The sequence below is a fragment of the Gossypium arboreum genome, chromosome 2 (assembly GCF_025698485.1).
Source record: "Gossypium arboreum isolate Shixiya-1 chromosome 2, ASM2569848v2, whole genome shotgun sequence".
NCBI lineage: Eukaryota > Viridiplantae > Streptophyta > Magnoliopsida > Malvales > Malvaceae > Gossypium > Gossypium arboreum.
The window spans coordinates 105,418,381-105,433,007 of NC_069071.1; the positions used below are offsets into that span (position 1 = coordinate 105,418,381).

General features: G+C 38.0%; 1 protein-coding gene and 1 pseudogene across 1 annotated transcript; one reads left to right on the plus strand and one right to left on the minus strand.

Moving 5' to 3' along the window:
- Positions 1-2,906: 2,906 nt before the first annotated feature.
- Positions 2,907-5,698, minus strand: LOC128285220 (RHOMBOID-like protein 10, chloroplastic; annotated as a pseudogene).
- A 5,001-nt stretch (positions 5,699-10,699) lies between these two features.
- Positions 10,700-12,037, plus strand: LOC128285223 (uncharacterized). Its single transcript, XM_053022626.1, has one exon. The coding sequence runs from the start codon at positions 10,700-10,702 to the stop codon at positions 12,035-12,037; it is 1,338 nt and encodes a 445-aa protein (XP_052878586.1).
- The last annotated feature ends 2,590 nt before the right edge of the window (positions 12,038-14,627 follow it).

Sequence of the window (14,627 nt, forward strand, 5' to 3'; positions counted from 1 at the left end):
TTATGAACCATTTATTTAAAACTGATTTATGGTATTCTTTTCAAATTGTTATTGTATATTATTTTAGGTTATGAGTATATTTTCTTAATTAGCTACTTTAAACGGTTTTATTATATATTACTTCAAATTATCTTATATATTATTTATTTTATGATTTTATGTATATACCGGTTATTTTAAAGTTTTACATATCATATATTTTAAATTTATATATATTATGTAGTTAAAATTATTTTATATATTCAAAGTTTTCACATATAGTTTATTACAAACCGTTTTATTATTATTTACTTCAAGTTTGTCTATATTATCTATTTGAGATTCTTATTTATTTATTCGTTTGAATCATTCTTATACACTATTTATTTTAAACCACTTAAGCATCATTTATCCTTATTCTCCATATATTTTATTTACTCAAAACTCTTTTCTATTACTTTTGTTAAGACCGGATTTATAGATTATTTATTTTAAAGCTCTTTATCCATATATCATTTATTTTAAGTTTTCATATGTTGTTTTTATTTTTATTTTTTCCTTTTTCTTTTTTTTTTAAAAGAAACTATTTACTTAAGGTTAATATATATATATTATTTTATTCTATTTTAAATTGGAATCATATATCAACTATCTTAAGTTATTTTATATTATTCACTCTAAATTTGCTTTATAAACTATTTTTAACTTGCTTTTATGAATTATTGTTTTCATTACTTGTTTTAAGTCGTTATATATATACTTTATTTTAAAACCCTATTTATTTATTTTGGAATGTTTTATTATTATTTACTTCAAGATTCTTTACATTATTTGTTTCACACTTTCGTATACACATACATTGTCTATTTTAACCTTATTATAATCTTTTAAAATTATTTTTATATGGTTGATCTTTCTTTAAAAATTCTTTTGCATATTATTTATTTATTTATTTAAAACTCATTTATCATCCTTTTAGTTTCGTTTCTTTTACGTCTTATCCATTTTAATTAACTTTATGCTATCTATTATCTTTTGATTATTTAATTCATTTATCTTTGATTATTAATGTCAGTATAATTCTCGCCATTACATGATTCGTTTATTTGTATTGTCATATTATTGTCATTCACTTGCGTAATATTTTATCATCATTCTATGTCGCATTACACCTTCATTTCATATCATCACCCTATAAATCAAGCCCCGTTATATTCATCCAATAAATTGTTTTATGTGAATCCGAACGAATAACACGTCGTTTAAATATCAAATTCGCTACTATTAAAAATATATATAAAAATTTCAAAATAAGGCAATGTTTCGCATTTTGGAACATCGAAGAATTGTGCCCTAACTTACAGGGTTTTAGTTCTCTCATTGGTCCTAAATAGCTAAATATCCTTTTCGAGTTTCAAAACAAATAAAATTCTCGTTTAAATTGAAAGACGACCTTGTGCTCGAGAATTCATGGTATTGTGTCCTAACTTACGGGATGTGATACTCTGATATCTCGAGATAAAGAAATCTTTAAACAATCGATTTGAGCTAATTCAAGACTCTTAAAATCAATATTAATAGAAATGATCGAATTTCAAATCCATTCCCGATTTTCAATTTTCGACTTTGAGACACTAATTAATCAATTAGGTACCAATTTTGGGCGTTACGAGGGTGCTAATCCTTCCTTGTACGTAACCGACTCTCGAACCCGTTTTCTTAAATTTCGTAGACCAAAATGTCGTTTTAGTAAACTAAAATGTTTTATTAAAACAAAGGTGATCCGATCACACCCAATAAAGATCGGTGGCGACTCCGCTTTAATTTCCACTTTCAAAACCAAAGTCGATTCCGTATCCAAAAATGGTTTCGACATAAGTCATCTCAAACTTATTTGCAAAATAAGATTAATGTTCATAAGAACTGTTCCAACTAATGATTCTCTGCCTAGAAAATTTAGGACTTTGGTGAGGAATAGCTTGCTCTGATAAATACAATAGAACCGGTCAACAGTAAGAATTCATAATTAAAATCTACATTGACAACTCAATTTCAATGCTTAATTATGGAATTAATTTTCCCATGTTTTTGAGAATGATTTACAGTAAGAATTCATTTTTCACCAAACATTGAAAAGCAATGAAAATGTTTTTCGTAAAACTTTTTATTAGTAAACAAACAGACCCTTAATTTCTATTTAAATTGTCTATTTATTGTCTATTTTTATAAGGACTAGTCTCATCCAACACAGCTTAACTGAAATTCTATAGGTTGGCATCGTTACAGCTTAGAATTGCTTATGCTCATCTCAAGTTGTTCACTGTTCCAAGTCACAAACCAAAAAATAACTCATCAAAATACATTTGACCCACAAAACCTTAAAAGTTCTCGAACTCTCTTCCGGAAAAATTGACCTTGAAATCTTAAAATTTGAATTTCAATTCTCTTCCTTGCCATTAAACCAAAGAACCAATGCCTCATTGGCAAATGATTTAAAAGTATATGTAAACTGAATTCTTTTTTTCTTCAAACTCTCAATTAATTCATACTCGGTTAATCCTTTTGTATTAGTAGAGGTGACAGCAACTTCTGGTTTACCAACACTAAAGGATAATTCAAGGTTAATGATGGATGGTGGATATGCATACTGCCAAATAAGGATATTTTATAAAGGGCCGTCTTCACTCCAAACATCACTACACTACATATATCAGAAAATAGATTGTTTTAGTAAAATGCAATACAAAATGGTGGTGAACTCTGAACGGTCAGTGATTTATCAGAAAATAGGTAGGAAATTACCATTTCCCTTCGATTATTTTCTGGTAAATCATTGATTCGATTAGAATTCACTTCTACCTTGTAAAGTATGTCTAGAATCAATTTAAATCAGAGCTTGTGTCACAATTTTCAATACTTACACTGGTTCATCGAGGTTTCCGTTTTCTGTCAGTAAGGTAAAAAAAGTGGTGGTCGGTCTGAGAATATTTTTGGGCCATCACTGGCCATAGATTCGTACTTTCATGCAGGTCCTACAAGCCAAGACACTGCTGCTCCTCCAAGCGAGCCTCCTAGCTGAAATTGCAAGTTAAGATTTTAAGCAATCTCAAAAGTAAAACTTTAAAGACAGGTATACTACAAGTACACGTGTAAGGAGGACGGTAGTTAAGACTTACATGATCCCAATTATCAATGCCTCTTGACATTAGTCCAATAACCTGCATGATCCGCATTCATTACCACTGAGCTCGGAAAAAATAAGAGCAAAAGCATTTGATGCTACAATTCCTTAAAGGAAATCATTGTATCAAGCAGTAACATAGCAGAAACTCTTTTTTAAAGCATTTGATAGGCTGTTTGGGGTTCTCATACATTGAATAGCAAAAGCTTTGAATCATACCATGTTTAGGAAAATAACTTGTGCTATGTGTTGCAGATCTTCTTTGGCATCTCTGATCATACCTCTATGTCTCATGACAAACACAGCAACAGAACCAACCTAGACAACCAAAAGATTTACAAAATGAGAAAATTGAGGTTCTGGAATAAATAAATAAATAAATAAAAGCCAAGTATTTCAAGGCAGACAAATATTAGACGGAACAGCTTCATATGAACATTTATCTTATTCTGTGAATAAGTTTGCGAGGACTTACCAATCCAAAGATTGCGCCTGATGCACCAACTGCGGGTGCTTTGCAGAACCAGTAACTTGTAGCGGCACCTAGATTTCTTTCAACTGATTGAGTCAAAATTGTACTAGCAGGCAAGCAATGTATAATCTACTGTAATGAGTTTACGAGTTGTTACTTGAAATAGCAGATGCCAAGTAAACTGCAAGAAATCTCCTTGAACCACTTAACTTCTCCACAGTAGGTCCAACAGAATTCAAAGAATAACAATTGACCTGAAAACAACAAATTCTAATCAATCATATAGAGAAATAAACTTCCTGGTTGAGAAATCCTAAACCAAACCATAAGGTGCCTTACATTTGCATGCAAAAGAGAATATGTGGCCAGCCTCCAAATCTGTCCTTTCTCAATAGGACTATGCAATATGCATTACCAGTAATCAAAGATCAACCCACATTTTCCAAAACTACAATGAAACCAAAGCAGATACGACTCCGAAATTTACTTCACGAATCGATCCGAATCTCACCTTAGCTCCCCAAAGCAAAAGCTTCCCTTGTGTTGCCAGTTGTACAACATAAATTCTGCAAATGTTATAATTTAGTTTTCATTTTCTTTTTTCATCATGGAAACATAAGCTAAAAGGAGGTTGGTCCATTTCCTTGTGTTGAATGAATTTCTCCTGGAAGTATCCTTCTTGAATTTGAAGAAACATAAGTAAGATGAACACGAGGAATAGACACCATCATTTGCAAATCGAAAATTGCCGGTCCCTATGAAGTTGAAAATTGTTTCAGACCATACATGATTCAATCTAGGCACATTACATAGATGACAGAGTTTCTGTAGATGATATAAAGAGTTGCTGAAGAACAAGGGCTTTGGGACAAAGTGATCAGGTCAACATAAGATGAGCCCGAACAAGGTAGATGTCGTGGTTTGGCGCTTGATGGCAGAGTAGCCAACATTCTTAAGGTATTAGGTAAATAGGTTAACACAATCAAGCAAATAGGATGTCTTCCGGAGATTAAAATCAGTGATGAATACTATTGGAGGGGTGAGTTGTGTGTCGTTGGGCTTCACTATAACTATCGAGAGAGAATAGATTACATTTCATCAATTAAAGGCGAAACCTTGGCGACTAGCATTGTCGACTCCAGCCGATATGACAAGGGTATAATAAGTAGAGTTCCTTGTCCTAATTTGACATACATGGGAGAAGGTGAAAATAGAGATCAGAGGACAAAAGACCTACAAGGGTGATATGTAAGTATGATAGCGATAATAATGCGAATGCTTTTGGGTACAAATTTATGTATGAAGGATTGTACCGAGTGAGCAGACGTGACAATAAATTTAAATACTTAAATTGTTTTAAGTATTACTTTAAAATAAAATAAATCAATAAATTTAAATGTTTGTTTTTCTTTTCAATTCATTTTTATAAACTAATTAATTTCTTATAATAAACCCACCAAGTATTTTAACAAATAGTATTTTAACAATATTAGTGCACTACTACTAAACAACTTAATTGCATATTGATTTTCCAACTTCAAAATGCTATAAAATCTAAACTACAGTATATATGAAGGCATTTGGTGAAATCAAGCATGTCCTTCCTTCGTTCAAGTACTATTTACAGATCAAAACAAGAAAGCAATTAGTAGCATAGGAGTAACCATTTTCAATGCCAAAGCTGCAATTACTTTATACTACTATTTATAGACCAAATCAGTCAAAGAAAAGAAGGCAAATTTGGTGATGATTATGCCTGCTCGTTGTTCAATTGTCGACTGTCAAATGCCAGCTTCATCAAAACTAATGCCTCCGGATTCATATTGTTGATGATCCTCCAACATATCAAGATGGAACTTGTACACAGAAAAACCAGACTCAATTTCTTTGTCAAATCTGGTCACTCGGTACAACCCTTCGTACACAAACATGTATCCATAAGCATTTGCATTATTATCACTGTTGTACTTATGTATCACCCTCACAGGTTTTTTGTAACGTGTGTTATTTTTTAATGCAAGGTTTCCGCCTTCAAGCATTTGATCTCTTTTTTCACCTTCTCCCATGTATGTCAATTTAGGACAAGGAACTCTACTTATTATACCCTTGTCATGCCGGCAGGAGTCGACAATGCTAGTCGCCAAGGTTTCGCCTTCGACTAATGAAATATAATCTATTCGTCTCCAAAATAAGATTAATGTTCAATATCCTTTTCAAGTTTCAAAACACATGAAATTCTCATTTAAATTGAAAGACGACCTTGTGCTCGAGAATTCATGGTATTGTGTCCTAACTTACGGGATGTGATACTCTGATATCTCGAGATAAAGAAATCTTTAAACAATCGATTTGAGCTAATTCAAGACTCTTAAAATCAATATTAATAGAAATGATCGAATTTCAAATCCATTCCCGATTTTCAATTTTCGACTTTGAGACACTAATTAATCAATTAGGTACCAATTTTGGACGTTACGAGGGTGCTAATCCTTCCTTGTACGTAACCGACTCTCGAACCCGTTTTCTCAAATTTCGTAGACCAAAATGTCGTTTTAGTAAACTAAAATGTTTTATTAAAACAAAGGTGATCCGATCACACCCAATAAAGATCGGTGGCGACTCCCGTTTTAATTTCCACTTTCAAAACCAAAGTCGATTCCCGTATCCAAAAAATGGTTTCGATAGCTTGGCAACTCCACTGGGGACTTCGAGAGTCAAGCCTTAAATTGGTTAATTTTTGTCTTTTTTCGAAAATTAAAAATCGGTTTTAAATTATCTGCATTGCATATTGTTTGTTATTTTCATGGCCTTCTTCATAATATGTTTGCTTTAAGTAGTTTAGTTCTATGATGTATCTTTGCATATTGCATCGCATTATTGGTCAATTTCACCCTCTTAAGTGGAAGTGAGAAACTACTCCTTCGTGAGGTCTTCACCTCCGTATAGGATAGTGGATCGTTTTCGGGATACATCCGTACCTGCGTCTTCGTGAGGTTTTCATCTCCGTATAGCCGTAGGGAAATGTATTCCCTAATCGAACTCGGTCCGTATGAGCCTATAATGGGCGAGGTCGAGGAATCTGCTGGTTCAGGTACCTTTACCATAGAACCGAACTACATGTAATGAGCCCTAGGAGGCTACCCTAGGTAGAACCACACCGAACCCTAGTGGTTACCCTATTAGGCATTTATTTACTCCTTATTTGTTTTGAATTCTATTCTTTGTATATAATACTAACTTGTTGTCTTTTGATTGTTTTCGCATAGCATCTCATCATAAAAGGGTATTGATTTACGTTCGGTTACTAAATAGAAGAGTTTAGCATGGAAAAAGGATTTCTTGATAGAGTGGAGGATAATGCGGCCGTCCGAGTGTGGTCTGAGAGAACGCAACAAGAGAAAGGAGATAGTTTGACCGAGGGATATGAATCGGAGTTGTGGGATTTCACTCGCATTAGTGTGACTCAAAATGACCTGCAAGAGTTAAAGGATATATGGAATAGTTGGAATGGCGAAGTCAAGCAACTCTTTTACTGAAACTACGGCGATTTACCCTATTTGCTCGATGTAAAGGTGGAAAAGTACTTGTTCCGGGCTCTCGCGCAGTTTTGGAACCCTGCTTACAGTTGCTTCACCTTCGGAGAAGTTGATTTAGTACCTACTGTGGAGGAATACATGGCGTTACTTAATTGCCCGAAGATTCAGGCTGATAGGGCCTATTCAAGACCTGTCAACATCCCTCCCTTTTTGAAGAAGTTGATGAATATAACGGGATGAGCGAGCAATGGGTTGCAGCCGCATCAAGCAAAAAGGGGATAGTAAGTGTATTCCTTGGAGGAATTTGAGGGACTTGATTCTTGCGCACCCGGATTCGAAGAAAAGGGTTGATGTTTTTGCCTTAAGCCTCTACGGTTTGATCATCTTTCCCAAGGCGCTAGGACACATAGATGAAGCGGTCTCAGATCTATTCGATCGGCTTGATAAAGGTACTACACCTATCCCAGCAATACTAGCAGAAACTTTCAGATCCTTGAATGCATGCCGGAGAGCGGGCGAGGGAAGATTTATTAGTTGTGCTCAGCTTCTTTTGGCTTGGTTCCATAGCCATTTCTAGAGGGTGGAGAAGGTCTCTTATCGGGTTTTCTCTAAGGATTATTCCCCATTAAGGGAATTCGTGGCCATACCGAGGCGGGACGACATCTCAGAAGAGAAATGGATAACTATTCTCCAGAATTTGCGGGCCGAAGACGTTGAATGGAGAGCTCCGTGGTTGATTCCTGACGAGATCTTATATAGGTGCGGTGATTTTGACTAAGTCCCTCTGGCCGGAATATGAGGAGCCGTTGGATACGCTCCACTGATAGTGTTAAGGCAATATCGATCAAGGCAATTTATACCAGTGACACAGGGTTTGGCACAATGTGAGTTCTCCTATAAAGACAATAATTATAAGAAGAGAGTTTGCGAGGTGTCAGATGCATGGAACCAAGCTCGAAGAATGAAAAGATTTACCACAGGCCCGATGACCACCCCGGGTATGAATGGTGGTGGGGTAGGAGAGTCAACGACAACATCCCTAGGCCGAATCAAAGAAATACTCAACCGATAGAGGAGCATTTACGGGTTATCCCATCCGAGTTAGAGATCATTAAACAAGACTTTGAGAAAAGAACTCGAGTTGGGGAAGAAGATAGAGCAATAGAAGAAAAGAAAATGAAATTGGGATTAGACGTCGATGTCCACAAGCTAGAGGCTGAGAAGTTAAGGAAAGGTAAGAACAAAGCCGAGGAAGGTTTGGATAGTTTAAAAACCGATTACAAGAAGTTACGTATGTCAATAAGAACTGCCGATTTAGGTAAAATGTCGGAGCAATGGCTTCAAGAGATCAAAGTGAAAAAGACTAGAGCCGACCATTGGGAGAAAAGGTTTCAAGATGCCCGAATACGAGAGGACACTCTGAAAAAGAGTTTGTTAGAAAGCCAAAACGAAAAGGAGAAGTTACGTGCTCGGGTGGTTGAATTGGAAAAATCACTTCATCAACATCGTAGCTGTAATTCGGTAATTGAGCTGAAAGCTAGTCTGAGCAGGATCGAAGAGTTGAAAGGGAAAGTAGAAGAACTCGAGACTGCACTACGAGATAGTAAAATTCGAGTGGAACTGCTTGAGGCAAACAACGACCATTGCAGGGAACAGCTTCACCACTCTCAGAACCAGATTAGAGATAGAGATTATATCATGGGCGAAGTTGTGGCTCAGGTTTGAGGGGTAGCCGATCACTTGCAAACCTTGGCGGTCCAAGTGATGTATTAAGCTTAAAGTACAGTCGAATCGATCAAGGCTGAAAACTAGCTTGGCTCCTTAGAAAAATTAAGGCTTTGGGCATTAGGAGAAAGTCGTATATGTAACCATCCGTTCTATGTAAAGAAATTTTTCTTCTAGTGAAGTTCTTCTAATGAAATTGAATTGGAATCAACGCCTTTTTTTTTGCATTCATTCATTTGCATTACATTTCATCATGTGTATTAAATTTCGCGAAAAGACCCTAATTAAACAAAATTATTTCAGTTAATCTGGAAACCAACGAGAATCAACCAACCGAACACAGCTACTATACCCGCCGTAAAACCAAAGCAATAGATCAGAGATTAGAGAGAATAGAACAAATGCAAAAGGAAATGCAAGAGCAATTACAAGCACAGATGCAAGAGCAACTGGCTAAGATACAACAAGATATGAAGGAAAAAATGGAAGAATCCCAAAATAATCTGATAGGCCAGTTGGCGCAGTTGCTGGCTAGAGAACGCGAGAAAGGGAAGAGCACCATGGGGAACAATAATGAAGACCCTATCTATCCTCCAGGCTTTGCTCCGATAAACACCTAACCACAATCGGAAGTGCATCCACGAACGGTATCTGTCACTATTAAGCCCCAGCAATACCAGGTCAATACCTCGACACCAATAAACATTCCTATAGGATCAGGCTCTAATCCCGGGGATAATCCAGCTAATCCATTTGTCCCAGTCCTTGATGACATGGCAGAAATAGAGAAAGGAAAAGTAGATATGGCAAAACAACTCGATAATCGGTGCAAATGGCTTGAGGAAAATTCAAAGCAATGGAAGTGGCGATAAGCGTGGCGGGATCGATGCTAAGGACTTAAGCTTGGTCCCAGATCTGGTGCTCCCACCAAAATTTAAAACCCCGGAGTTCGAAAAATATAACGGGACGAGCTGCCCTGAAACTCATATTACGATGTTCTATCGAAGGATGACAGGGTATGTTAACAATGATCAGTTGTTGATCCACTGTTCCAGGACAGTCTGATCGGATCTGCGGCCAAGTGGTATAACCAGCTCAGCCGTGCCCAAATTGGTTCGTGGAAGGACTTGGCTCAAGCTTTCATGAAACAATACGGTCACGTGACGGACATAGCACCTGACAGAATTACCTTACAAAACATGGAAAAGAAGCCGAGTGAGACCTTCAAACAGTATGCACAACGGTGGAGGGAAATAGCGATGCAAGTCCAGCCACCCCTCTTGAAGAAGGAAACAACCATGCTATTTATCAACACTCTAAAGGCCCCATTCATTAACCGCATGTTAGGAAGTGCTACTAAAAGCTTCTCAGACATAGTAATGTCCGGGGAGATGATAGAAAACGCAGTAAGATGTGGGAAGATTGAAGCGGGGGAAAATGCCAAGAGAACGGCTCCAAGAAGGAAAGAAAACGAGGTGAACAATGTGAGCGCATATCATAAGGGTTATTCCAAGTCGATCCGATAAACCGGTGAGGCGGTGACTACTAGCCATCGAGGCTCATGAGTCAAGATTCCAACCCAAGGCCTAACACGGAAAGAGTCCGTTCACGCCAATCCCAATGACGTATAGGGAGCTTTACCAGAACTCATTATGCGCATATAGTGTCTCCTTTACCTAAAACCCATGCAACCTCCATTCCCAAAGTGGTATGATGCAAACGCATAATGCGAATACCATGCGAGAAATTGCGGGCACACAATTGAGAACTGTCGGCCTTCAAAAATTAGTCGAAAGGTTCATAAAGATGGGTATTGTGAAGTTCGATGATCCCATAAAACCTAATGTGGCGGGAAACCCGTTACCCAGTCATTCAGACAATGGGGTAAACGCGATAAGCGAAAGTGGAGGAAGGAGAACTAAGATGGACGTATCGGAGGTAAAGACCCCGTTGAGATGGGTTTGGAAGAAAATGGTGGAAGAAGGTTTACTTATACAAGGTTTAGAGGAGAAGCCTGAAGGAGGGAAGTACTATTGTGAATTCCACGACGAGGAAGGGCATGAGATCCAAAAGTGCAATGAATTCAGGGCTCTGGTACAGAGATTGATAGAAAATAAAGAGATCAAATTCTTTGAGTACACCGAGGGCCCGAAGGGAGAAGATGTGTGCACGTCAGAGCAAGGGCCGACCAACAATGTCCGAGGGGTCAATCATCCGGTCGTAATTATATCCCAACCAAGAGTCAATAAAGTCGGAGTACCAATTGCGCCAAAGGTCACAATTCAAAAGCCCATTACTTTCCCTTATAAGGATAGCAAAAGGATTCCTTGGAATTACGACTGTAACGTAACGATCCCGGGAGGGAAGAATCCAGTTGGCACTTCGGAGAAATGTCAAGACGAGGGTTTCTATACACGCAGCGGAAGGCGTTATACTCCGAACACAAAGGCAGAATCAGCTAAAGGAAAATCTGTGGTCATTGAACAAGAAAAGGAAAAGACGACCAGACCTGAATCACCCGTGAATGAGCCTGTAACTGAAAAAGAGGCTAAAGAATTCTTAAAATTCTTAAAACACAGCGAGTACAGCGTTGTAGAGCAATTACACAAACAGCCAGCTCGTATATCCGTACTAGCCTTGCTATTGAGTTCAGAAACTCACCGAAGTGCATTGATGAAGGTTTTAAATGAAACATATGTTGCGGATGACATCTCTGTCAACAAACTCGATCGTCTGGTCAATAACATCAGCGCGGATAATTTTATTTTCTTTAATGATGATGAAATACCACCGGGAGGCATGGGATCTACAAAGGCGCTACACATTACCACTCGCTGTAAAGGATACACATTGCCGGGGGTATTGATTGATAATGGATCGGCATTGAATGCCATGCCCTTGTCCACGTTAAATAAGTTGCCAGTGGATAACTCCCACATGAAGACATGTCAAAACGTCATGAGAGCATTCGACGGTACAGAAAGAAAAGTGATAGGAAGGATCAAGATACCTCTCTTGATTGGCCCAAATACATACGAGGTGGACTTCTTGGTAATGGACATCAAGCCATCATACAATTGCCTGTTGGGGAGACCGTGGATTCACTCGGCGGGCGATCTTAGCCATCCCTACACCAAAAGTTAAAGTTGGTAATCGAGTGCGGGTTGGTAACGATAAACGCGAAGGAAGATATTATTGCATCCGTCACCAATGACGCACCACGTGCGTGAAATGCAGACGATGGGCGATAGAATGTTCCTTTCGATCGCTAGAATTCGTCAATGCTACATTCATTGTCGAAGGAAACAAGATCCCAATACCCAAAATATCCAAAGTTACGAGGATAGGCCTGCGATTGACGGTCGGCAAAGGAGACCTACCGGGAAGAAGACTTGGAAGGTGCCTCCAAGGAAGAAGCGAGATACCAATGCTAAAAGAAAAACGAGATCGCTTTGGCTTAGGATTCAAGCCAGACGCGAAGCAAAAGAAGAAGGAGCTGGAAAAAAGGCAAAAGATGATAAGAGCACGTCTGTGCGGTGAGGAGGTCAAATGGGAACCAATGACCTTCCCTCATTTATCCCGAACGTTCGTGTCCAGAGGAACTATCCATCCAAAATAAGAGATGACAATGCAGAAAGTGGCAGAAGAGATGTTGGGAAGTTGGAGCATTAACGCCATATCTGAAGAAAAAGCTAAAGAATGCGATTTATCTGGAATTTGCCCTTACATTCCTAGAAGTGTTTTGAACAATTGGACCGTGGAGAAGATCCCTGTAACTTTTAGAATTAATTCAGAGTAATGTTCAAAACAAACTTATTGCTCTATGCCTAGGGGCAATAAGAACCCTTTTATGAAATAGGCATATGTCCAAATATCGTCATTTCAATAAAAATGCATTCTTGCGTATCATATTAAACAAATATTCTTTTATTTTTTCTACTTCATTCATAATCATGCCACAAATCAAATATTCTTAGTTTCTTTTGTTCTTTGGATTTCTTTCTTCATCCATAATAGGTCTCTAGATATCAATGATGTGAGCAACGTTGCCAATGACCCAGAGATTCCTTTCGAGCAAGATTTGTGTATGGAGGACACTGAAAATTTTGAGGATGACCGAAATTACAGTCTATCTCCTGATTTGTTAAGGATGGTAGATCAAGAGGAGAAACAAATCCTACCTCATAAGGAGTTAGTGGAAATTGTTAGCTTAGGAGAAGGAAAAGAGGTGAAAATTGGAGCTAGTATCGCTGCAGAAACAAAGCAAAACCTCATCGAGTTACTCCGGGAATTCAAGGATGTCTTCGTATGGTCATATCAAGACATGCCCGGATTGAATACTGATATCGTGGTACATCGACTGCCCATAAAGGAAGAATGCAGGCCAGTACAACAGAAACTCCGAAGGATGAGACTTGATGTTTTGTTAAAGATAAAGGAAGAGGTCAAAAAGCAATTCGACGCTAGTTTCTTACAAGTGGTCAAGTACTCAGAATGGGTAGCCAACATAGTCCCAGTTCCTAAGAAAGATGGGAAGGTACGGATGTGCGTGGACTATCGGGACCTGAATAAAGCCAACCCAAAGATAATTTTCCATTACCTCACATTGATACACTAGTGGACAACACGGCGGAGTTACTCACTTTTCTCCTTCATGGACGGCTTCTGGGATATAACCGGATAAAAATGCATCCGAAGACATGGAAAAGACAACATTTATAACCATGTGGGGAACGTTTTGTTATAAAGTGATGCCATTCGGATTAAAGAACGCAGGAGCAACATATCAGAGAGCCATGGTAACTTTGTTCCATGACATGATGCACAAGGAGGTCGAAGTTTACGTTGACGACATGATTGCAAAATCCAAAATCGAGAAGGAGCATGTGCAAGTCCTGAGGAAACTATTCTTGAGATTAAAAAGTTCCAACTAAAGCTCAATCCAAAGTGCACATTCTTGGCTAGGTCAGAAAATTGTTGGGGTTTGTAGTCGATGAGAGGGAATCGAGATTGACCCAGATAAAGTCAAGGCTATACAAGAATTACCCCCGCCACGCACTCAAAAAGAAGTTCGAGGTTTTCTAGGAAGATTAAATTACATCGCCCGTTTCATCTCACAACTAACGGAGAAATGTGACCCTATATTTCGTCTCCTTAGGAAGCATAATCCAGGTGTTTGAGATGAGGAGTGCGAGAAAACTTTCGATAAAATCAAACATTATTTGTCCAGTGCCCCAGTACTGATGCCACCTTGCCCGAATAAACCACTGATACTGTACTTGACAGTGTTTGAAAACTCCATGGGATGCGTGTTGGGCCAACATGACGAGTCAGAAAGAAAAGAGAAAGCGATATACTATCTCAGCAAGAAATTCACCGAATGTGAGACAAGATATTCGTCGATCGAGAAGTTGTGTTGTGCTTTAATTTGGATAACCCGAAGACTGAGACAATACATGTTGTACCACATAACTTGGCTTATCTCGAAACTAAATCCTTTGAAGTATATAATGGAGTCAAATGCTTTGAATGGAAGAATGGCTCATTGGCAAATTCTGCTTCCTGAGTTTGACATAGTCTACGTGAACCAAAAAGGTCAGAAAGGGAGTGCAATAGCGATTTTCCGCTAGTAGAGCTTTAGAAGATTATGAACCATTGAGCTTTGACTTCCGAATGAAGACCTAATGTACGTTGCGACCACGGAAGACTCTCAAGAAGGTCACCTATGGAAATT